Source organism: Hipposideros armiger, unplaced genomic scaffold, assembly GCF_001890085.2.
Source record: "Hipposideros armiger isolate ML-2016 unplaced genomic scaffold, ASM189008v1 scaffold_406, whole genome shotgun sequence".
Lineage (NCBI taxonomy): Eukaryota > Metazoa > Chordata > Mammalia > Chiroptera > Hipposideridae > Hipposideros > Hipposideros armiger.
The window spans coordinates 1,482,045-1,494,505 of NW_017731756.1; the positions used below are offsets into that span (position 1 = coordinate 1,482,045).

At 34.4% G+C, this 12,461-nt stretch overlaps 1 protein-coding gene across 7 annotated transcripts in view; it reads right to left on the reverse strand.

Moving 5' to 3' along the window:
• Nucleotides 1-1,150: 1,150 nt before the first annotated feature.
• The window catches only part of LIMS1 (LIM zinc finger domain containing 1), a 161,443-nt gene continuing 150,132 nt past the window's right edge, over nucleotides 1,151-12,461 (reverse strand). For 4 of the 7 annotated variants that reach the window (XM_019663836.1, XM_019663837.1, XM_019663834.1 and 1 more), the window contains exons 4-11: nucleotides 11,699-11,819; nucleotides 11,092-11,244; nucleotides 9,454-9,604; nucleotides 8,863-8,955; nucleotides 8,042-8,090; nucleotides 6,627-6,702; nucleotides 6,244-6,436; nucleotides 3,779-3,863 (exon numbers count right to left, since the gene is read on the reverse strand). In XM_019663836.1, coding sequence (XP_019519381.1) covers nucleotides 6,289-6,436; nucleotides 6,627-6,702; nucleotides 8,042-8,090; nucleotides 8,863-8,955; nucleotides 9,454-9,604; nucleotides 11,092-11,244; nucleotides 11,699-11,819 — 791 coding nt within the window. In that variant the 3' untranslated portion in view covers nucleotides 3,779-3,863; nucleotides 6,244-6,288. Of the gene's footprint in view, nucleotides 3,864-6,242; nucleotides 6,437-6,626; nucleotides 6,703-8,041; nucleotides 8,091-8,862; nucleotides 8,956-9,453; nucleotides 9,605-11,091; nucleotides 11,245-11,698; nucleotides 11,820-12,461 lie in introns of those variants that run through there. The other 3 variants (XM_019663835.1, XM_019663833.1, XM_019663832.1) reach the window with 2 other exon arrangements.

The following is a 12,461-nucleotide window of genomic DNA, read 5'->3' on the forward strand; positions in this document are numbered from 1 at the left end:
TCACTCCATCCCAATCCTTTCCACGTTTTGGAATTACCCCTCTCCTACTTGGGCAGGAGGAAATCAAAGCTCAGCACCTGCCCAGGGAAGGAACAGGAGTGGAAGACTCAAATCAGAGGGGGTCACCAGAAGCTCCACATTTAAGGAGGAAGAGCCAGGAAAAGGAATGTACCCTGGAGAATGCTGCAGCGAGTATCATCTTCTCAACACACCACACATACTGCCTCAAGGCTGCCTTTGCTAAAAATGGAAAACTATCAGAATTATGGTAATTAGCGGGAAGACTCCACCACCATTCTACATGGCTCTAAGATTTGGCTTATACGTAGTAACCAGATCATTTTATTTTATTCATATACATGAAGGTGTCCATTATATATTCAAGAAACCTTGAATTTTCTCATACATACAAACACATAAAAACTTAAAGTTGCTCTTTGTTAAAATGTGGAACTCTGTTTTAAAACCTGAGATAAACCATTATAGTTTCAAATGTACAACATGATTCTTTATTTGTATATATGGTGAAAGGGTCACCACAGTAAGTCTAGTTAACATTCGTTACCACAGTCACAAAATTTTTTTCTTGTGATGAGAACTTTTAAGATCTACTCTCTTAGCAACTTTCAACTGTGCAATGCAGTATTATTATAATTATAGTCACTATGCTATACGTTATATCCCTATGACTTATTTTATATCTGGAGGTTCGTACTTTTTGACCACTTTCATACATTTCGCCCATCCCCTACCCTCCACCTCTGGCAACCATCATCTGTTCTGTTATCTATAAGCTTGTTTTCTTTTTGTTGTTTTTTTTTAAGATTCCACATATAAGTGAGATCATACTGTATTTATCTTTCTCTATCTGACTTATTTCACTTAGCATAATGCCATCAAGGTCCATCCATATTGTCACAAATGGCAAGATTTCCTTCTTTTTCTGGCTGAAAAATATTCCTGTGTGTGTGTGTGTGTGTGTGTGTGTGTGTGTGTGTGTGTGTGTGTGTATCACCATGCTTTTTTAATCCATTCACTTACCCATCAATGGACACCTGGGTTGCTTCCAAAAGGGCATTCTTCAACATTAGTCCTATCTTCTCACAGTTCTATGTCTCAAAACCACTCAATTTAAACAATTCACAACAGGTCATTGTTAGAACATTTATTAAGTACCAAGAGTATACTGCAATGGTTGCTATATAAAAACATAATTATTAATATAGTGTCCCTGCCATTGAGCTTACAATCTAAAATGAAATACAATAAGAATGCTGTAAGCCTACCTCAAAACTTCTTTAACTTAGAAATGGCTATTTTGGCAAATAAGTGAGGCAAAATGACCTAGCATATCTGGTACAATGTTAATAAGGCTTTGAACATGATCCAAAGATTGATTTACTTGTATCCAGACATTTCCCCAGTTATATTAGGCTTGGTAAGAAAAAGAGCACTTAGGAATGTGGTAAGAGTTATTTAAAATTGCCTTGCAGGACTTTAAACAAAGAGATGCTTACTAACCTGAGTTTTTCCACAGCTAAGGAAAGCCCCACGAAAAATATTATGAACTAAATCAAGTTTGTCTTCTATTCTACTTAAAATTTTTCAACTTCTTCCTCTTTTCCCACATGTAAGGGAATGATAGCCCTATTAAAGAATGATAGCCCTATTAAAGAAGAAAGTACTGTATCTAGATAAAATACCGTAAATAAAGTATTAGAGACTTAACAGGTTGAACTTCTAGGAAATATTAATTCATATGTTAAGAGAAGAGTGAGTGGCTACAGAAGAGGCCTGGCTATGTAAGATATGTAAACAAAGCAGCTGAGCTCAGTCCATGCATCTTCAAAGTGATAAAAGAATAAAGGTAAATGGTTACTTTTCTGCTCCATACTTCTAGTGTAGGGGTATTTAAGAATTTAGCATCAAGACCCTATGCTGCAAACCCTGTAATATTTTGCCTGTATCCATAATATAATATTGAATACATGCTTTCAAGGTTTTCATTGGCTGGTCATAAATCCGCTGACAAAGGAACATCGAAGGGAATTTGATTCGTGCTGTCAAATGCAAAGACTGTTTTAAACTTCTGAATACATGCAGTCTTAAACTATAAATATTGATTATTGTCAATCATTTGTAATTCTTTGAACTCTAAAAGAACACTAAAAAATAAAGTATTTCGTTATAAGGTATCTGAAAACTGAAACAGAAGTTACCTTGTAAAGTGCATGCACAAATGTTTTAATACACACATACAAATATTGTAATGGCAGAGTGGTAGCTACCATCCTGAGGTGATATTTTTAATGGCAAAACAATATTTTAGCAATTTTTGGGAAAACCAGTAATTTTCCCCTTGGAAGTCCATCTTGGCAACTTTTTTTTAAATGACAACACTGCAATATTTAAATATGTTCACAAAATTTGCTTTACATACAAGTTTATTGAGAAAGAATGGTCTCAAAACTTCAGAATAAAACTTTATCATTTATAAAGTAGGATAATTCACTACTTTTGACCTAAAATTGACACTTAAAAATTCCTCTTGTAATTTAAGAGTCATTTATACCTCTTATAGCAAATAAAATCCAATTATGAAATTTGAAATGAAAAACTTGAAATACATACAGACATCATTTTCTTCTAATAAGATGACAGAAATTAATTTTAATGTGTTTCCCAAAAAGTGAGATAAAATTTTTAAAAATATATAATTATAGCTGCGTGGTAAATGGAGTTTATAAATCTCAACCAATGCACTTGTTTTTAGTTGGTACTATATGAAACAGAATTCCTGATTAAAGTATGTGTTTTTCTAAGGCAAGGCAAGTTTATATATAAAGCATAGATAGTAATGTGGTTATAAACACAATATGACCGATACATAAACATTCACTTTTTTAAGTGATACATTCCAACCTACATAAAATTTAATTTCATATCCTATTCTGAGAGTACATCTTTGACCTTAAGCTTAGAAGCATAATTGCTGTAATACATTTAAAAATACTTTTTTCCAATATTGTAAAGTATACTGTATTTTCAAATACATAGGCTAAACTTTTTTGCACAAAATTTAAAAAGGCATACTATTAGCTAGCTAAAACTACTGTGTTAAGTAATTGTATGAAGGAAGAAGTTCACAAGGAGAACAAAATATAAAACTAAGCATAATTATTGCATTTAACAACAACAAAAACCCAAAATCAAGTAGTTCTGAATACACTTGTTTCTTGTCTTAGTAATGTGTATATTCATTTTATAGCTACCAGTTTGATAAACATACTAAGATACTATGAGATTTGTTTTTCTTGGTTATTTTTCTTCCCTATATCCTCCCCAACAGCAACTGGAATTAATTTTCTTTTAAGTACAAAGTACAAGTTTATAGTTTTTAGCTGAGTCATAGAAAAGCTGACTCCTAACTTTTATTTTTAAAAGTTATATTTAATTTTTTTGGACCTTAATTAAAATTTAACATTTGACCATGTTTTTGCTATTAAGTATAGTCTACATTTTAATAAATTGGTAAGGGTTATTAACTTGATTTCATCTGTATATTAAATATGATTACATGAAGATTTTTTCTTTTTTAATGAGCAAAAGGAGATGAAGAAAATCATTGATATAGGTCCTCTTCACTCTCAACTATTTTGAGAGATAGGTTTAAATAAGAGTGGATCAAGTCAATAATGTTGGTAATCTCTTATCTTTGCATAGAAGAGAAAAACTAAAATAAAGGAAGTTATTTCCTTCCTAAGGTCTCAGCTAGTTTCTTAAGTCTTTTCTTCAGCTCCAGCGGAAATTTCTCATAGCACTTCTTACAGACTGGTTTCATGTCAAACTCCACAAATTTATTCCTAAAGATAGTAATAAAATAAAATTAGTGAAAATGGTATTTAAAATAGATATAAATAATGTGAAATAGTTTTACTCAAGTAAATGCAGATACTATAGGATGACGTGTTAGCAAAAATCTATAATTCTAATCTTAATTCTTGTCAATGTGGTAAATGTAAAAAATTCACAATACAGTAAAACTCTGGATTGCAAGTAACTTGATTTGGGAGTGTTCTGCAAGATGAGCAAACATTTCTAATACATTTTAATGTGGTAAACGAGTGATGTCTTGCAATACGAATAGTTTGTTTCCGGAACGAATTATGCTCGCAAATCAAGGTATTACTGTATTTGAAAAAAATTGTCCTTATAAATTGATCTTATACATCTATCTGTGTAATACAGAATGTGTATTACATTTTAGTCAGTGCTAAGTATACAGGAAATCTAATGTAAATGTAATTTAGGTAACTAAAGTCAGTCACATTTTAAAGTACCACGAGAACACTTTAAAGAATAGTTATTTAAAGCAAAGAATTATATTTCTGTAATTTGAATGATTCTCTCGTTATTAAAGGCAAAATAATCTTCCTTACTATTTTAAATTACGTAGCTATGAGGTTTCATCTGTCCTGGCATAAAATGGCTTCCCTCCCACCCCAACAACAAAAAATCATCTTACAAACTCATCTTTTAAAAATCATCTTACAAACTCATCTTTTAAAAAATCTTAAATCATAATGGGTTTGGGTTGGTTGTCTGACAAGAAGATTGGTAGGGGAGATATAGAAAAGTTTATAATCACTCTTAATGAAAACAAATGAACCAGACTGTTTGTGGTTACATTTTGTGAATGGTAGCTATATGGAGAACTCAGTTCTTCTTTTTAAAAGCTAGAGCAATACACATTAACAATTTATTTGTAAAACAGTTCTGGAGAGGACAAATTTTCAGATGGCCTCCTATCTGTAATGCATTTCTAATTGGTAACTACATAGCTTATTACTGTTGAAATCTAGGGTTCTTAATTGTGAATTGAGTAAATACACAACTTTATAACTTGTTCATTCTGTGAAATTATATTTAAGAAGCATTTGTGGAACAAGTTTGGTGGTACTTTGTCATCTATGATAATTGTTTAAATCTGCTGATATAATTTTAAAGAACAACATTAATAAAGTTAATTCTCAACCATGTATTTACAATGAAAAATCTTTTATTTATTTTTTTTTAATTTTTATTTTTTAGTTGAGCCATCCTGCCACCTGTTGGCAGCTCAGCTCGGGCCGGGAATCAAAACGGCGACCCTGTTGCTCAGAGCTCCCACTCTTGAGTAAGCTCTTAACCAACGCGCCATTCGGTCGGCCCTAAAAATCTTTTATTTTAAAGCACCACATGGGAATTATTTTTTAGCTGTTTTTCAGAGATCCTAACGTTGATAGTAATTCAAATAATGTTACATTTCAAATGGCAATTTGACTTAAATAGTACTACTTAGTTAAAAATTACTCCCAAAGCCTTCTTAGAACAAAAGGTATTAAAACGGCCATTTTTTTAAAGGAAGGAAATAAATTATCACTGCTTTCAGGAATATTGCTAAGCAAACCTACCATTGTTCTAATTTTATATTTTAATTTTAATTCCTCTTTATAGAAGGAAACATGAAAACTAAAAAAATAAAAAAACTCTTAGAGCTCAGAACACAATGGTAACTAACCATAAAGGAAAAAATAGGACAATCATGCTAGAAATTCTACAGAATTTCAAAGATCGAAACATTTCCCATAAAAATTAGGAATAAAGTTTGGGAACATCAAGAAAATGAATTCATTAACAGTAGCATATGGGCATTTAATGAAAATATATATACATACACCAAAGATAGTAGATATCTTATTACATACATTACATGGTATTTGCTTAGATCTGAAACATGCTAAAAGGATTTAGTATAGAACTTAGAACATGAGACACTTGGAATTTGTCAATTAAATTATTTTAGGCAAAGAAAAAAAAAACCCCAGGATTTTACAAGCTGCAATTATCAGACAAAAATATGTTAAAACTTTTCCCAGTATCGATTAAGAGATTGAAATTCTTCCCTCTGAATCCCTTAAAAAAAAAAAAAGAAGAAGAAAAAGAAAGAACGAAATCTATCCCATATTGTGATTTTAAAAAAGAGATGAGGGAATCTGCAGATTAAGGAAAATAAGTGAAGTACAAGTTGGTATTAAGTGTGAACCTTATTAATTTAAGCTCTATAATTAAAATTATAATGTAAAAGGACAAACTCTACACAAGACAAATACTTGTATTTCAATCTCTGGTGACTACAAATACATGCCAAAAGAAATTTAAAAAGAAAAAGACAAAAACAGAACAATATTCCAAAGGACTAACCAAAGAAGAAAGTAGTGAAAATGATGACAGAAGGGACAGGAAAGTTTACAAACAGACTGGCTTTTTCTTTTTCTGCTTGTCCTTATCCTTTGCTTCTCTCTCCCGTTTGGCAAGTCGCCTCTTAAATTCTTCTGGCATTTTCTCATAACAGTGTTTGCAGACTGGTTTTAGATCAATTTCAACAAACTTATCCCTTTGAGCAGGACAAAGAAGGAATAGAAGAAGAGGGAACAATTAAAGGAAGAACTTTTACTGTCAGAAGGCCTGAATAGCAAGAAGAAAAAAAAAGGAATCAAATAGTTCTTTTAAATCTCTATGTCCTAAAAATGTTACCCCAAAGTTTTCAGTCTTAGGACTCACACTGGAGCAAACTGTAGACTTACTTGAGTGTTAATTTAGTGTTGCAGGTAGAACAGGCAAAACAGTTCACGCACCAGGCCTTGTTAAGAGCAGAGACCACTACGGGAAGAATAAAGGCATTTGGTGACATACACTGGTATGAGAAGTGGGGGAGCTTAAATTTTCAACTTCAAAACAGAATTAAAACTATTTCCAAGACACTTGGAAGAGGTTCTCAAGAGGTTTTCTTGCAAAAGAATCACACAGCTAAAAAACCTCAGCGGTGTTAATTAATGTTTATTGAATCAATTTTATTAATTTACTTTTTCTACATTGTTAAAAACATACAAACCAAACACTTAATTTATGTCTTCTGTGACTGCAGGTTTCATCTTAGGGAAGATTATTATTGCCCTTCTCAACCTTTATTTAAAATTTTTTTCCTTTCCTTTATTCTGTGGGGCACATAAAGGGTATGTACCACGTCTTCACACCAAAACTTACATCTCTCGCTCCCGTGGATTATGCAGTGTAAAATGTAACATGAATTATGTCACTCAGAGGAGCTTTTTTTGGCACAGTGCTTGTCTACCAGCACACTTTCCACTATTTTTCTGTCCCTATTGCCACTGGTCCAACAAAGAAATATAGAATAGAGAATTAAAGGAAAAATCCAGACATTAACATGTTTGCCCACAGGAGTGTTTCTTCCAAAGCTGAGAGTTTTCTTTGACAGCTTCTTTCACCTGGCAACTGTCCCATGTAGGAGGAAGGTTTATTTTCAGTGGCACTAAAGATTCTTTCCCTGAACTAATCCTTTCCCAAACTGCATGTGGACATTGTTTCAGAAAGTATTTCCCAAGTTAGGTTCTCTACTGAGAACCATGAAATGCTGAAAACAGGAATGTTTAAAACTTTGACAGGAAGTTTCTGGCAGAATTATGCTAGCGACAATTAGTAAACACAGCTGCTTCCTTTCTGTTCCAGTCAATCAGCCATGCCTAATTACCAAGTACAAGGGTGGTAAGTCCTAAAAATGTCTACAGGCAACTGCCAGGTTTTAGCATCTGCAAGGTTTTAAAGGGACTCTTCCTAACTACCGTAGCAGATTAAACTGTTCCTAATAAACACTGCTCCACAGCTTCCAAGTTATATAATTCTAGGGAAAGGAAAGAGAAACAGGACTCAGGGTTGGCCATGAACACTTCCCACAATTCCTACTGTAACAACCCTGTGGCACTGGCCTACAGAATTATTATAAATGAGTAACAAATCCAACTCTTAGGCTAGTATCATCACACTGCTATAAATTACTTGGGAAATTCGCCAAAGAAAGAGAAAAGGTAACTGTTAATGATCACATTCTAAACAATAACAATCATCAACCTCTTTCAGTTTTCACATTACTCAAGTGTTTTTGTGTCAATATGGTGCCATATAAAATCCCTCAGTTACTTACCATCACCTTCTATAACACGGTTGCAATGGAAACAAACATCACCAAATAGCTAAAATGAAAAAAAAAAAGTGGTAAAAATTCAGGATGTGTTAGAACTAAGTTGTAGAACACTAAACATTTAATAGAATTACCACTTAAAAACAAATAGCTGACTCTCTAACTCCAGATTTTTACCTTTACTAGAGAAAATGAGTATGTTTGTTGACTAATTTTTACTTCTCATGATGCAAATAATTTACTTTTCATCACTATCGAAAACAAAAAAGGCTCTAGAAATGTTCCAGATTTAAGGAAACTAAAGGAACATGACAACCCTAGACTGAGTCCAGTACTGGAGTGGAAAAAAATGCTGTTAAGGACATTACTGGGTCAAGTGACAAAATTGGAATAAATAGACTAAAGTGTTGTATCAATACTGATAGCTATGGCTACCTAAGAGAGTTCCCTAGTCTAAGGAAATGTACATTGAAGTATTTAGAGGTAAAGGACCATGATGAAATTATCAAATGCTTCAGGAAAAAAAAATGTGTGTGTGTGTGTGTGTGTGTGTATAAAGGTATGTGCATTTACAGAAGTGTGTTTTCATAGAGAGCAAACACATGCAAATGATGAGACAAATGGTAAACCTGAATAAAAGGTTATACATATTCTTTATGTTTATTTTACAACCTTTGTGTGTCTGAAATTATTTCCCCAATAAAAAGTTAAAACAAATCTCTATAGCCCAATGTACATTTTCCAAGAGATTTTTTTGTAGCTACGATATTGATAAACTTCAATTCATAAAAGTCTACCTAGTATCCAATGTGTACAGTCAATACCTGGTTATAGTGGGTTTCACAATATGCCAGGCCCTTCCTTTCATAATGGCGATGTCCAAGAAATGGCTTTTCACACTTGGCACAAACAAAATGCTGGAAAAAAATTGCTACAGGTCAGTTTTGAATTGTCATATCTTAATTATTCAATGAACTAAAACTCCACATTTAAACTAGCCTCACAGAAGATACATGAAATTTTGAGGTAGCTGTTTCATTTGGCCATAGGTAATCCAGTACTTCCAGTCTTAATTCGGTGTCTTTTACAGGTTACTTTAGGACACAGCCTATTCAAACATGACGGAATGAGAACAGAGGTGAACATCTTAGCAGCATCTGTAAGTGAGGCCTGCTGGACATAGACCATGACACTTCTTGGCTTTAGAAGATTTAATAACAAAAGAGCATGTCCTATATCATTACGAACAGACCACAAAAGCAGTGTATAGTCTATATTCTTAATTTTATCTTTAAGATGTTTAAAGTTATCTTTAAGATGTCCATATTTAATCTTTACGATCTCCTAATCTTACGAACACATCTGAACCATGGAAATTCAAAAGTACTGGTTCCCTTGCACCAGTGAGAACTCACTTCCACATGCCACTGCTTGCCCATGGCATTCACCACACGCCCTTCAATAGGCCGTCGACAAGCGCCACAGATGGGGACCCCCATTTTATCATGGCACGGCAAGCAGTACAGTTCTCCCTTCAGCTCCCGGGCATCAGCAGTCAGCTCCTTCCTGTTCATGAGAAAGATACCCATCGGAATGATACCACCAGACAGAAAAAGACAGGCAACAATGTGGCTAACACTTTTTAGAAGGTTTTTGAAGACATCCCTATAGCAATTCCTATAACTTCTTTTTCGGTGATCAGAGTAACCTAAATTAATAGGCTTGAATAGGTTTTAGTTTCCTATCAAAACATTGATATCACAGAATGATAAAATGTACCAGTAAGCCAGATACATACCATCACACTGGTCATATTTATAATTTCTTTGTCTGTTATCACATTACAGTCCTTTTGTCTTCCTTCAAAAGCTAGAGCAGAATAGTCACAGTACTGAGGGCAGACTCAGTGATATTATCTTCCTCAAATCACTGAGGAGTTTGGAGACTAGTTCCATTTACTAATAATTATTTAAACTGTCACAAGCTTTTAAGGACAGTTATAGGTTAATAGGAAATAAACAAATGAGCTGTCCAGAATTTTCCGTCTCCAAATGCGTAAGCCATTATTTTTCAGTTGCACATGTCGATAAACATATGAAAGATAGCCCCAGTTAGCCAAGTGGACTTGTTTGAATTTCATCTGTTTAAACAATTCTTTAGAAGTGCTAATAAAAAATGAGAAACATCCCACCAGAGGGAGGATAGGCAAGAAAACCAAATGAGGCACAAACTGATAATCACAAAAAAGATGAGGTGGCTATAGATACACCACGAAGCGGTTTGTTTAGCCTACCTTATCTCTTCCCCTACTATATAATATAGCATGTAAGTGCATACTGATTATGGTAAAGTGTCTTTTTCCTTTAAATTTGTATACTATTGGTTTGTCAGAAAAGTCATGACGTATTTTTTCTATGTTTTTTTGTTGCAAAAATGCATCATGACTTTTCCAACAACCCAATAGATAGCAGATCCAGAAACCACAGCCTAATAATTTATCATGAGTTTTTGAAGAAAAAAAAAAGATTCTCTTTAGATGTAATTTAAAATATTTTGAGACAACACTCTAATTATTACAACTGTAAAAGTTATATATATATATACATATATATATATGCACAACTGTAAAAGTTATACACACACACACACACACACACACACACACACACACACACAAGTAAGACTGAAAAGCTTTTCTTTTTATTTTGATCCTGTATCAGAAAAACACTTTTGGAGATCACTGGGCATAGTTTAACATGTGTATGTGTATATGTACATGTGCACACACACAAAACGTGCACACACACACACAAGCACAAAGTGTGCTGCACACACAATCAAATGTGGCAAAAATGTTAACTGGTGAAACTAGATGAAGAGTAGGTAGGTATTATTCATATGATTCTCTTGATTTTTCTATAGTATAGTTTACAATTTTCCACATTAAAAGTTGGGGAAAAATAATTTGGTCTATCAGAGTCACCGAATTCTAGATAAATGTGATACTTTATGTCCACCATTTGTGCAATTAAAAAAGGAAGGCATTGTAGTACCCGCAGTTGGCACAGTTGAAGTGGTCTGGATGGTAAGGGTCATTCTTGAATATCAGCGGCTGCTGCTCATCGATGATGGCATGGCACTTCTGGCAGATGTATTTTCCGAGGCCCCGGGCTTTCTCACGATTGTGACACGGGCGACACAGGTGTCTAAACAGCCAAAACATTTTTAGAAACTGAAACTTCCAAGCCTAAGGTTCTCCCTTAGATTATTTTTATAACAATTATTATAAAAAGAAATATGCTTCCCATATCTCTGAAAAGAAATGAAAGAAACCATTTCTTCAGAAATCACTGCTGACTTCATAGAGCAGAATCAAGCCACGGCTTTTTACATGAAAAGTTATTTATTCCCCACCAAATGATCTGACTAACTTTTAAGAAACTCCATTGTAAGTACCCATCCTCCTGTGGTCGGCCCAGTAACACATATGGCAGCCGACCACTGCTGCCCAGAAATTGTAGGACCCTGTCCTAACACGCACCAGACAAGTCAACACACTGCAGTCTTGAGTCCTTCTACCTTCCCCTTGAGGAAATACAAATGACCTTGTAGTTGTCACTTGATCCACCCACACCTAATGAGGATAAAAAAAACTCCTACCTCCCAGCATTCTTGACAAACCCGATATCTGCCAGAACTTCCTGGCAGAGGTCACAGCGGAAGCACTCAGGATGCCAGCTGTTATTCATGGCTTTGATAACTCGGCCAATGATGAATTCACCTATGGGGAAGTAACACACAAAGGATGTCCAGTGTGGCAACTTATTGCTAAAAGCAGTAAGGGAAAAAACACGAGGCAAAAAAATACATTTAAACTTTTTTCCACAAATAGGGACCTTTTCTGTATGTGCCCACTACAGTAAGCTCTACATTAGAACAATGTTTTATATTTCATCTGAGCCCTTGTTTTGATTCTGTAGCTATATTTCTGGGCTCTCTTACCACATCTCTGAGTCTGGCTTTCCTTTTCCAAACAATGTACTGGGCTCTCTTGACTGCCTTTTGGTAATTTCTGGTCATCACGGACACAGAAAACTGAAATACACAGCACATTTTCTTGTTGCCCATGCTTAATTTCTTCTTTCATTGAGCCTTTACAACATTCTACTCAGTTTCTCCAATCTCTAGACACCTTCTAGTAGAGCTGTTAGCAACCAATGAAGTGGCTAAGATGTGAACAAGTCCAGCACTTGTGTAACACAGAGCGCCGTAAGCACCTCACTGATCGCTTCCCTGTCTCTTTCCTGGCAAAGCCAGAAGCAAGGAGGTAAAGTCTGCATTAACAGGTGAAATGAACATTTCAAAAGACCATCTAGCAGAAGTCCTAGTTCATCCTGAAATACCTTCACACTAGGTGTCCTTA